The 14026-nt window shown below is 33.7% G+C and overlaps 1 protein-coding gene across 1 annotated transcript in view; it reads right to left on the bottom strand.

Annotated features, from left to right (window-relative positions):
• The window catches only part of LOC140447750 (endoplasmic reticulum transmembrane helix translocase), a 153530-nt gene extending 142308 nt beyond the window's left edge, over positions 1-11222 (bottom strand). Inside the window, exons 1-3 of the mRNA XM_072540585.1 lie at positions 10859-11222; positions 4071-4160; positions 3099-3293 (exon numbers count right to left, since the gene is read on the bottom strand). Coding sequence (XP_072396686.1) covers positions 3099-3293; positions 4071-4160; positions 10859-11119 — 546 coding nt within the window. The 5' untranslated portion in view covers positions 11120-11222. The remainder of the gene's footprint in view (positions 1-3098; positions 3294-4070; positions 4161-10858) is intronic.
• Between the last annotated feature and the right edge of the window lie 2804 nt (positions 11223-14026).

Consider the following 14026-nt stretch of genomic DNA (forward strand, 5'->3'; position numbering starts at 1 on the left):
ACATGTATTTGCCTACATATTAAATAATAATAAGTACACATAATGTTATGTGAGGTTCACTTCTGATTATATATATTTTAATATTTTCAATTTTAAAGAATCAATTTGAAAATCAAAACACTTATTCAGATCGAAGGTTCAAATTTTTGCTAAATAAATTTGAAATTAATTATCCGTATTGAATAGGAGATTCCAATAATGACTGAATATACACGGTGATGAATTTGAAAAACCAAAGTTACTAATAATATAAGAGAAACGACAAATCTGGCAACATTGCAAATATCAAATATGGAATCTCCGTATCCCAAAATAAGTGTATCTCAAATTTTGTACAATTATGACTAGCAATTTACGAGATAATTGGCCGTTTCCAGACTTTTGGGCCATTCTGTATATATATATATATATATAAAAAAATGTGCACTCGTAAGTGAAAGGGATATTTTCGGTCAAATTTGGAGATAAAAAAAGATAAGAGTTGTGCTACTTTATCTTTTATTGAATACGTTTCGCCCACTGTTCAATGGGCATCATCAGTTCGTCTAAAAGAATGGTATTAGCGATACATCTAATATAAAAAACAATAAAGTAAACGATCTTACCTTTAAAAGATCTGTAGCATTAAGATATTAGTATGGTGAAGACACATCAAATATTAATTTACTAAATAAATCAGCAAAAACACAGAATGCCGGAAGATTCCCAATTTAAGTAATTTTATATTAATTTGTTTTATAATTTAACTTCTGAAAAAATTGACGGATTCTTAAATCTATCAAAAAAATGTAATTGTCAATTTTGAAATGTTATATTAATTTATTTATTTATTAATTTATTTATCTCCAAATTTGACCGAAAATATCCCTTTCACTTACGAGTGCACATTTTTTTATATTATATTAAACGGTCATATTCCTTAAAGATATATATATATATATATATATATATATATATATATATATATATATATATATATATATATATATATATATATATATATATATATACAACCAAACTTATACGGAATCACCCAGTATTTTCTTTCGATTTTGTAAAGTATTACTAACCAGTTTAATTACTATAGAAAAAACAATCAAAAAATGTTACAAATGCTTGAAATTAACAAAAAGGCAAAAAAACACGAACAAATGAAAACATTGCATTGGTTGACTAAAGAAATATACAAACTTGTTGTTCATTTTAATAGTCAGTGTTGCCACCTCTAGCTCTAATACAAGCTTCAATCCGACGGGGAATGCTTCTAATCAAATCGTCAACTTGTTCTCGAGGTAAGTTTGCCCACTCTTCTAGAGCGGCTTGAATGAGCTGATCCGCATTACCTGGATTATCCCCTCGAGCTCTAATCCTTCTTTTAATAAGGTTCCACACATGCTCAATGGGATTAATATCAGGTGAGCAGGCAGGCCAGCATCAGAACAGTGGCATCTTCAGTTTCCAGAAAGTCTGTGGTAACTCCTCTGGTATGTGGAGGGGCATTATCGTGCATGAAAATGAAAATATTTCCCACTGCACCTCGCCACAGCCTAACTATGGGTTCTAGTACCAAATCGACATACCGGCGACCCGTTAAACTTTGCCGTAAGGGACGCAAAGGTGTTTTTTCTCCCATCATAATACCTCCCCAAAACATTACAGTTCCTCCTTTATATTTTGGAACGGATCTGGCAGTTTGCAGTCTAGCTTGTCTTCCTCGACCTCTTAAAACCCGAATTCGACGGTCATCTGATCTCAGGCCAATTCTGGTTTCATCTGAAAAAAGGACATTTTGTCAATCTTCATTTGTCCAGTTCTGGTGTTCCAGACACCAATTCAGCCGATCAATTTTGTTCTGTCTGGATAACTCGGGAACCCTCAACTGCCTCCTGCTAAATAAATTTTGGGAACAAAGTCTCTTTCGTACTGTTGCAACTGAAATGTCAATACCTGTAGTGTGCAAAAGTTGCCTTTGGAGCTCCGGATGAGAAGAGGTTGGATCTCTTCTAGCTATGTGACCTAAAAACCGGTGTTGTCGATCACTAGTTACTCTACGACGACTTTCTCTAGATATGTTCTTGAGTGTACCCAATTCTAAAAATCTTGCATATGTTTTTGAAACAGCGCTCTGCGAGACGTGTAGAGTAGATGAAATTTGCCTTTGTGACATTCCCTGCTCAACAAGAGCAACAATTCTTCCCCTCTGAACATATGACAAACATACGTAGGGCATATTAACTTTTTTGAACACAAACTTAACTTTACTCTGACGTCTCGGTTTTACAACTTGACACAAATAATAAAATGTTGCAATGTGTACTTGATCAAATTTTATCAATTATTTATGAATCGTATTTCCAACAAAAACCTTTATCTCTTATCTGCAAAAAAAGTTGTCATACATTTCTTATTATTAGTAAGAAACACTGGGTGATTCCGTATAAGTTTGGTTGTGTGTATTTATATATAATGATCATATTATTTCTAAAACTTCTAAGCTGTTGGGTGTGAACGTAATTAAAATTTTAAACTTTACGCTAGTAAGATCCATACTACAATATTGTTAAAACGTGCAGTGAAGCTTAACATTTACAAGACTTTAATAAGACCGGTTTTGATATATGGGATTGAAACCTAGACTATATCCCAAAACGATGAGAGAATACTTGGTATTTTTGAGAGAAAAATATTTCGAAAGATTTTTGGTATATGGCGTCGGAGATTATATACTTTGAATTATCGTAGCTATACACAGATCTAGATAGGGGGAAATTGATTAAGGTGAAGTGGCTAAGATAGACTGGACGCATTGACAGGATATCATATAATGAGTACACGAAGATATTGACATTCTTAAACCCAGAGGACAGAAACAGTAGAGATCTTAAGATTCTAAGGGTCAGAAGATGGAAGGAATTTGCTAGGAATCGACGGGAGTGGCGACTTCTTTGCGAACAGGCCAAGATCTTTAAACATTTGTCGGGCCAATTATGATGATAATGAATTTCTTTCTTTTTGTAGTAATTATTGTTAACTAATGGGTTTACCTGTAAATATAATCAAACCAGATTGAACTATATCATAACAACTAAAATTCTTACCATGTCTAAGAAGTTTTTTCCATACAACTGTTCAGCTTCCAGTAAATCAGTATCTTCTTGGAGTCCCTTGGATCCCATGTACTCAGAAAAGCTTTTATGTATAGGAAATTCTAGACCTCTGAATATCTTCTTATCAGAATTCCATATATATTTGGTTTTTTGAAAGATAAACCATATGGATGGGCCCGTTTCCAGCTAAAAAATATAAATGGAAATTTATCTTTAAATAAAAATCAGAAATTGGAAATGTTAAAAGAAGTCGCTGAGGTGATTACATAAAGTGGCCTACTATAACAAATATTTTTAAATACAACTCATTAGAAACGTTCAGAGGTCATTTAGACAAAAAAAAATTTATTTTATAAAATTATGAATGATGTCTACTATAATAAATGTTATAGAAGGGCCCTAAATTTCATAAACAAATGTTTCCAGGTTTGATTTTAAGTTCCAGAAAAAACATTTATGTCATACTAGTTTATTATTGTGTTTTTATTGCTTAGTTACCAATTATGTAATAGTGTATTTTATGGTCCGCACGGGTGTAAAGATACAAACAAAAAGATAATAAAATTTCCGTAGCGTAGCAACATAACACGGATGATAGAATGTCTACTAGTAAATATATTGTCAAAATTAAATCGAATTTTCGGATTTTTTAGAACATATTTATTTTTAACTTTGAAAAATAAAGGCAGATATCGAGCACAGTTTTATTATATTTATTTGTAGATGCAATAACGAACTAGTATGACATAAAAGTTTGTATGCACCGCGGGTATTAATAGATGTATATGCCCTCGGGCGACTTACAAACCCTCGGGCCAGAGGCACTTGGGTTTGTAACATCGTCGCCCTCTGGGCATAAACATCTATTTAATACCCTTGGTACATAAATTACTAGTATAGATCTAGTTCTTCTTCTTAAAAGGTCTGGTTCTATCAATATATATTTATTTCTTACATACTAACCCTATTATGACATAGCCATACAAGTTCTGAACTTCCATTGTTAGGTGTTGGAATAACTTTTGCTAAGGTAGCCTTGTGTGGATCTTTTACCTGCAAAAAAACACGAAATAAAAACCATAACAAATTTATTTTCCTAACATCAAACACCATTTAGCTTTAGTATCATATTAGTTAACACATATTATGTAATAATGTATGGTTTAGCATTCCAGTACTGATGACATCCTTTACATTTTTTAGTTGCTCTTATTCTACTAATCTAACTATTCTTGTTTGCGTTTGTAAATTTATTTCGCTTAAGTAACTAGTAATAAATGAGGGTTAATGGGAAGACACCTTTCTATGATTTCAGTAGAGAATAGGCCTACTTCAGGGAAGCGACCTTGCCCACATGAGCCATGGTTTTCTCTTAATTCCTTACTGAGAGAAAACATGTCGCATCTCTTTATCCTTTCAAAATCTAGTTACTTTTTTCCTATCACTCCCTGGTGAAGGGCAGCAGTATCATCAGTACCAACTCAAGACGCAGAGGAAATGATCCTGGATTGGCTTGAAACTGGACTATCACGAGCATGATTGGAGCAGTTTAAATGGTTGAGGTACTACTATGGGGAAGGCAATGAGAAGCCACTCTATTATTATTCCCTAGTTTATTCATGATGGCACTGACATATTATACTGATCATGGTCCTCGGACACCAAGATCTGGCATGAGAAGATAAGCACACAGGGTTTCCCAGGCCATTATTTAGCGAAATTCCTGTGGCAATTAAAAAATAAATAAAGCATGAAAGCGTAAAATCAAGCATGAAAATAGGCACATGGAATGTGAGAAGTCTCTATGAGCCCGGTAAGCACAAAACACCACCATATGTGAGATGATAATACTCAATATACCAGTTCTTGGAATATGCAAGATATGCTGTCCGGGGACTGAAAAATGTGGGATGGGTGACATGGCGTATATATTACACAATAAATGGAGATTTATAATAAATCCCTGTAAAATACAACTAATAATGTTTAACCATAGAATCCAAGATATATAGAATCCTCTAGAAGACTATAAAAATATGTAAAAATATTATTAAATCGTCCCAATATGTCAAGTATTTGGGAATTAAAATAAACAACAAATTAAAGTTAAACTATGACACAGCATGCATAAAAAGAAAAATTATAACTAGGGTAAAACACAATGGGTAACGGGTGGATACTTCTCTGCGATCCCGGCATGGGATAGATCCACTTCAGGAATAGCACACCTGCCTACACGTGCTCATAGATTTCCTGGCGTTTTAATGGCTTAAAACCCCAAAAGTTATTTTCCATGAGAGACGAAACTACTGAACGGCCCTCAGTCTCCAGCGGCTCCAACACCCCCAACCAAGGTAGCGGTTAGAACAGGTTTGGAACAGAGGGTCCTAAAAATCCCCTGAAAAATCAGACTACTACAAAGAGCGACAAATGCATATTACTTCATACAATGTTAGAATTCTTATATAAGACCAGAAGATGATGGAACTGGAGGAAGAGCTAGAAAGAATAAAATGGGACATCATTGGTCTCAGTGAAATAAGACAGAGAAGCCCAAATTACTCGTAAATCAGGACACGTATTTCATTTTAGAGGAGAAGAAGACACTTCAAATGGTGTAGTAGGATACATTATACGTAGAAAGCACACACAAAATATAGTTGAAATTATGAGCATAAACCCGAGGATTGTATATCTCATCTTCAAACTGCAAAATGCAAGATATAACCTTAAGGTAATCCAGACATATGCTCCAACGACTACCCACGCGGATAAAGAAATTCAAGAATTTTATGAGGATCTAGAAACAACGTTACGTGTCACACCAGCATATTACACAATAATTATATTGGCGACTTTAATGCGAAAATGGGGTTTAAACAAGATGATGAAGAAGTAGCAATGGGTAAGTGTGGATATGGCGAAAGAAATGAACGAGGGCAAAGATTGCTGAACTTCTTGCACCAGGATAAATTTATCCATGGTGAACTCTTTTTTCGATCAAAAGCCTCAGCATAAATGGACATGGATCAGCCTAGATGGCAATGAAATAGATTATATCATAACATACAGAAAAGAAATATAATAAAAGACATCAAAGTACTTAACAAATTTTCAATAGGAAGAGACAACAGAAAGAACAAAGATGATCCTAAAAAGAAGAAGAAAGAAATGGATTCCCCCAGAACACAACGACCAAGACTTGCAAGACGAAATAGAAAATATAGATCAAGCAAATATCAAGAAAAATAAGGCTCCAACTACACAACATTGAAGAACTTAAATAAAGATATCCACCGGTCCACCGAAATAACTAAAATAATTCAAAAAAAACAAAAGTTTAAAAGTTTTGAGGCGAAATATGAGAAACAGGAACCAAAAATATGTACAGAATAAAAAACAAAGATAGAAACATTACTACAGATAGAACCAAAATCCTTGAGGTTGTCGAATACTTTTATCGCGAAATGTATGAGAGCACCGACGAAAGCCAAGATCAGCCCCTTCCAAAAATCAGAATTTTGATCAGAATTAATTAATACAGGGATCAGATTTAATGCCAGAAATAACACCATACGAAATAAAAACGGCACTTTTAGAAATGAAAAATAACAAATCCCCTGGCGATGATGGACTAGTGATCGAAGCGACCAAACTAGGTAGAAATAAATTTATCCAAGCTTTATCCAAGCAGGGAGACATAACAGATCTAAAAAACTACCGTCCTATCAGTTTGCTTTCACACACACACACACACACACACACACACACACAGACATATATATATATATATATATATATATATATATATATATATATATATATATATATATATGTATAAACTTTTCACAAAAATTATCAAAAAAAAGACGACGCTAAGTAAGACTTCTATCAGCCTGGAGAAAAAGCTGAATTTAGATCGGATACAGCACTAACGACCACTTACTAGTGTTAAAGAACCTCATAGAGACGTTTGCAGAATACAACAAACCATTGGCACTGATATTTGTGGACTTCGAGAAAGCATTCGATACCATAAGCCATCAGAAAAGTGCATTGACAGAATGCCGAATAGATCATAACTATACTAACATAATCAAATATATCTACCAAAATGCCACAGCTAGCATAAGACTACCTGAACAGGAAACAAATAAATTCTCTATATAGCGAGGAGTACGGCAAGGAGACACCGTCTCTCCAAAAGTATTCACGACGATTTTAGAATATACTTGTAAGAATTCACATTTGGACGAGCATGGTATCAACATAAATGGAGAGAAGCTCAGTCATTTGAGATTTGCAGATGACATCGTCCTTATAGCCGATCGTATGGACGATGCAATAATAATGTTTGAAAAATTATATCACGCCTCCTTGGAGGTCGGACTAAAGATTAATATGAATAAGACGCAAATAATGACTAATCTGGTGCTAAATCGAAAAATTGCTGTTGATGGAAGGGACATTGGGCAGACTGCATCGTATACGTACTAAGACAGCCAATTCGGTTGGGCAGAGATAAGGTAGAGGTGATAGACTTATATGCTTCTGCCAGGAATATAACCCGCTGTTAAGTAATACGCTCTTCAAGCTCCACCAAACGTCGACTTTACACATGGAAATCCCCTGCTGACTCACCTGACAACATCATAAGGAATCAGATAGATTAGGTATATAGCAGTACCAACAAGATATAAAAACATGATAAAATCATCAAAAACGTACCCTGGTGCCGATGTTCCTACGGACCACAATCTGTTGGTATGCAGAATGGTCATGAGAGTAAAACGGCTCGAGAAAAGATTTAATTTAAACACAATTGATATTAAGAAACTCACTAACCCAGAAACCGAAATAAAAGTACGAGAGCAACTAGGAAAGAAAATAAACGACATTAACGAGAACACGTCGGACATAATAGAGAGATGGGATAAATCGAGGGAAGCAATCCAAACAACATGCGCGACTCTATTAAAGCGTGACAGACAGAAGAAAGAATGGATGTCTGATGAGATAATGGATATGATGGATGAAAGACGTAAATTCAAGAATAAAAATGCAGAAAAATACCAGCAGATCCACAAAATCATAAGAACGAAAATTCGAGAAGCCAAAGAAAAATAATTTTCCAACGACTGCAGGGAAATATAACAATACGAACGGAAATACGACAGTTACAATATGCACAAAAAAATAAAATCAATGACAAACAAGAGGAAATTCAATAAGTCACCAAACAGCATAAAAGATAGCGATGGTAATCTTATCTCGGAGCCATCAACCATCTTAGAAACATGGAAATTATACATAGAAAAATTATTTGCATCTGACAGGAATGATGATCACCTATATGGAGAAGGAGAAACAGGTCCTTCAATCCTTAAATCGGAGATAGAAGATGCCATTGCAGCCCTAAAAAACAATAAGTCAACAGGTCCGGACAATGTACCCTGCGAAATATTAAAGATCCTATGTAAATCAGACAAACAGTTCCTTGATAATCTAGTTGTACTTTTCAACAACATATACAATAGCGGTAAAATCCCGGAGAACTGGCTACAGTCAACATTTATTACAATCCCGAAGAAACCAAATGCCCAGATCTGTGATGACTACCGGCTTATAAGCTTGATCATTCATGTCACTAAAGCGTTCACTAATATCATTCTTAGAAGAATATATGATAAATGTGAGTCAACTATCGATACATCGCAGTTTGGTTTTCGGAAGGCACTTGGAACTAGAGAAGCAGTTTTCGCTCTCCAGGTGCTTATACAGCGGTGTAGAGACGTTGATAAGGACGTGTATTTGTGCTTTGTGGATTTTAGAAAAGCATTTGACAATGTCAATCATGAACAATTGATGGATATTCTGCGAAAGACAGGTATTGATGACAAGGACATTCGAATTGTGGCAAACCTATACTGGGGTCAAACAGCAAGAGCAAAAATTGGCAATGAACTCACTGGAAGGGTGCAGATCAAAAAATGGTGTCCGTCAGGGGTGTATCTTATCCCCACTCCTATTCAATATTTATTCCGAGGAAATATTTAACAAATGTATGGAAAATGCAAATGAGGGCATGAAAATAAACGGCGAGTTCACGAACAATATAAGATATGCCGACGACACGGTGATCCTTGCCAGTACCATAGACGAATTACAACAGGTAATGGAAAGAGTTTATTCAGTTAGTGAGGAATACGGCCTGAGCCTCAACTTGAAGAAGACAAAGTGGATGCTGATAAGCAAAAAGCAACAACCTGCTCGACAATTACGGATAAGTAACATACTAATTGACCATGTAGAATCTTATGTGTACCTTGGCATCAACGTAAATGCAAAATGGGAATAGGCCACAGAAATTAAGGTGAGAATAGAACGAACTAGAGCAGCATTTAACAATATGAAAAAGCTCCTCATAAGCAAGGATTTGTCTCTTCCCCTAAAACTACGTCTAGTTAAATGTTACATTTTTCCGATCTTACTATATGGTATAGAGGCCTGGACGCTAACAGAGACGCTCACGAGAAAACTAGAAGCATTCGAAATGTGGGTGTACCGACGCATTCTTCGTATATCCTGGACCGAACATGTCACCAACATAGAGGTACTCCAAAGAATCGGAAAGGAGAAAGAAATAGTGAGCACAATCAAAGAAAGAAAGCTCGAATATCTAGGCCACATATTGAGACACGATAAGTACCGTCTACTGCAATTGATTGTCCAGGGGGAAATAGACAGTAAGCAAGTAAAATTTAATAATTCTAAGACAAAAATTGACACACTGCTACATATTCTCTACATAGCTGTACAGCATGAAGAGAGACTCTATGGAAAAATTGGAGGACTTTAAGGGTCTGCTGATGAATATTTATTAACATATAAGTTGGTCATATAGGATTGCATCTCTAAAAATTCTATACTTTTCTCTTGTCTGTTCCCAACTTAAAACTTCAACTGTTTGAGTAAAGGGTTTCCCTTTACTCAAACTTAAAGTTAGAGAGAGTTCAAAGAAAATTTCTGATGTACTGCTCTTTTAAATTGCGTAGACCTTATTCTGGTATAAATTTCTTGAATCTGGATTCTGGTCTTACTAGAAGAGTTAACTTTGTTTGATCTTTATTTTTAAGCTTGTTAATGAAATAATCCAATCTCCTGAATTGCTTCAGCTAATTTGTTTCTATATTCCTACCTGTTCACTGTGTCAGAATTCACTTTTCCATGCTCCTCATCACAGAACTAATTATGGTTCAAATATAAGTATAGTCTGACTCCCATGCATGATAATCAGTTACCTCATGAGATAGATATGTTTAACTTATGTATCAATAGATTTAGATAATGTTTAAAGTACTGAAATACTAAAATGCAAAATTATACTTTGTATAAATAAGCCTATACTTATTTATTGTATTCGTCTATATTTTATTTTTATATATTGTATATTTTTTAATGGTGCATTCTTGTTTAATATTGACAGTGGGTTTCTCCCGTTTGTTGTCAATAAATAAATAAATATACATGCATAAATCGACATTAAAATATTTTGTTAAGTAAAAATGTTCAGGAATAGTCCAAAAGGATTTTTCTTTGCTTTTTTTGATTGCTTGTCCTTCATGACTGGTGTGAATATAAAGGAGGCATAGAAAAACATGTAAAAGCATTAGGAACTAAACTAAATGCATTTGACTTATAATTTATGTGGCACTATATCAAAAAATATAATTGATTGATTGAGCACTTACCTTTCTACAACTAAAAAAGCAGTTAACATGTACTGACCAGTAACACGCCAGACATGAAAGCACTTGTAAACACCCAATAACTGCAAGACCAACAAAACCACCCTCATAATGTTCATAAAAACCATAAATTCCCAACCATAGATATAGCCATGCTGAATAAATTAAGATAAACGGTAGCAAATATAGATGTAGTAAAGTTGGTAAACGAGTATATAAAGAAACGTACTGGACCAAATCATCTAACTTTGGTGTTACACTCATTGTAGCAATTTAATTTTGAATATATGTATTTTTGGTCCACACATATGTGTATGTGAATGGTATGTGACAGCCCTTAGTAATCGTGTCAAAGTCAAAGTTTGTTGACACTGACTTGACAAATTGGTATGACATTAGTTATTTCTGCCACTGTCAGTAGTGTCAGTTAAAGTGTCAAAAATAATAATTTTGATCTTAGAGTAGGGAAGTAAAATTCCCTACTCTTAACTCTAAGATTTTGATGGATATAAAAATTGTTTTAATAGTACCTATAATAAAATAAAACCATTATATAAAAAATTAATTCTATGGTTTTTATTAATAGTTTTATTTCTATGATCTCTTAATTGCTGTTTCTTCTTTCAAAAAGTTTGTACCAATCTCTGGCGAAAAGGCCATAGCCGCGTAAAATGGTAAAATCTGCACTCGGCTAGATTTTTTTTTTTGGGTTGGGCAATTGAAAGTACACTAACTATGATTTTAATAATATCTATTAAAACATTACTCTGTTAGCATCTGCGTATAAAATCTTCTGCAATGTATTGTTTGAAAGACTTAAACATTTTACAAAGAATATTGTTGGTCAATATCAATGCGGATTTACTGCTGCAAAATCAACTATACATCAAATTCAAGCACATGGGCAGATTCTAGAAAAGTCACTAGAATATAACATAGATACACACTATCTCTTCGTCGACTTCAAAGGAGCCTATGACAGTGTTAAAAGAACTGCATTATATAATGCAATGATAGACTTTGTTTGGGATCCCACCGAAGTTGGTTAAGTTGACCCAACTAACAATGCAAAACGTAATCTCGTGCGTTAGAATTGAAGGAGAAAACTCTACATGCTTTGACGTTAATGATGATCAAATACAGGGGGAGGCTCTGGCGTGTCTCCTCTTTAATGTTGGCTTGGAAAAGGCAACCAGAAAATTAAATATTAGAATGAATGTTACTATTTTTAATAGAACCATGAGAAACATGGTGTAGTGTTTTACAAGGCTCGCGGAGCAATGTCGTATGAGTCTACACCATGTCTTATGAGATTTATGAGGAGCATTTATGAAACTTGGATGTATACTGAGTAATTATTTCAAAAATTTACAACTAAGGATTTAATTTGTTACATGTAAATATACTGTATTACTATATGGATGTGAAACATGGATCATGAAGGATAATATGATGGACAATTTAGGATGTGACTCAGGTATATGATAAAGTATGGCAAAGACGCCATAACTATAAACTAAGACTATATTTACCAAAACGATACTCTCATATACTTGGAAAGATATTTCAGAATTAAACAGGAAGATACATACACGGAACTGAAAGAAATTACAGCAGGGCTGCCACAAAGAAGTGTCTTTACCTTTTGTATACGTGTTATATTATTGTTCTAGAAAATAATACAATTGCAACATTTACCGATGATACTGCTATCATAGCAATATGCAAAACCAGCGAGGAAGCGACAGAAAAATTACACAGATGTTAATCAAATATATACTCCAGGGAAATAAGCAAAAAATAGACCATGTTCGTGACACTCAATAATCCAGGTCGCTGACAACTTTTTTAGTTATTGTAGACCTTATAGGAAGAAAACCTACTTGTTTCTTGCCTTAAATTTGGAGCCTTTTTTAATTATTAACAATTTAATGCAAAAAACGCGATTTTTTCTATGATTATTAATGATACTAGTATTAAAAAAATAGATTTTTGGAAGAAAATTATTTTTTCACGAATTGTTTAAATAGACTAGAACCTTTGCTTTCATTTGTCACCCACAGAATTACCCTATCTTAATTATCTTATGTTATTGTAAAAAAAAGTCTCTGAGATAAACAAATACAATAACTTTTAAACTAATTAATATATCGGTTCCAAATTTTGAGGGTTTGTTAAGTACCCCAATACCCAACTTTGGGTGGAACTCTAAAGTTTAAGTTTACTAAAAGTTTTTAACAATTGTCAAACAATTGTCACTTATTTTGCAGTTTGCGAAGCAACAAATTGACTTTTCAACTTTCAAAAATCGGCATTTTGAAGCTTTGTCAATATTCTAAAAAAATAAAATTTTGTAATTCTATGTCAATTATTTAGCTTTCTAATGGAGTGCAAAAAATAGAAAAAATCGCGTTTTTTGCATTAGATTGTTAATCATTAAAAAACGGCTCCGAACTTTAGGCAGGAAACAGATAGGTTTTCTTCTTATAGGTCTACAATAACTAAAAAAGTTGTCAGCTACCTGGATTATTGAGTGTCACGAGAAAATCCTTATTACCCTGGACTAATATGACTGGACAAGCAAGTGACGAAACAAACTTCATATATTATGTAAACTTTACTAACAAAAACGTTTAAAATAAATATTTCAATAACTATAAATAATCAAATTCCATATTCAAATACTGCAAAATATTTGGGTATTGTCCTATAAATATAAATAATCAAATTCCATATTCAAATACTGCAAAATATTTGGGTATTACTCTATAATAAGCCCTAATAATGTTATTCAACATTATTTATGAGAGAGTGTATATTTCTTACCTACCTGTCGGCGAGAATCCAGAGAGGGATTCATTTAGCAGTACTTTGAGATTTTTTAAAAAGTTTATATCAAATAGCTGCTTTGTGTTACACTTTATGTTAAAAAAATCGGTTGCCTGTAAAGTCGGTTTTACGGGCGAAGATTTTACGTGACAACGTCTTTTTCTCGGTAGAATATTTATTGATATGAATATTATTAAATTGCACAATAGGAACAAGGAATTGAATGAAAATAAGAATTGCACAAATTTTAACTATAGAAATATATTTTGTTTACTAAAACATTGTACATGTAAACTCAGTTTCTCAACTTTTGTGTCAATCTAACAATTAATCAATCAATCA

This window comes from Diabrotica undecimpunctata, chromosome 8 (genome assembly GCF_040954645.1).
Source record: "Diabrotica undecimpunctata isolate CICGRU chromosome 8, icDiaUnde3, whole genome shotgun sequence".
Taxonomy (NCBI): Eukaryota; Metazoa; Arthropoda; class Insecta; order Coleoptera; family Chrysomelidae; genus Diabrotica; species Diabrotica undecimpunctata.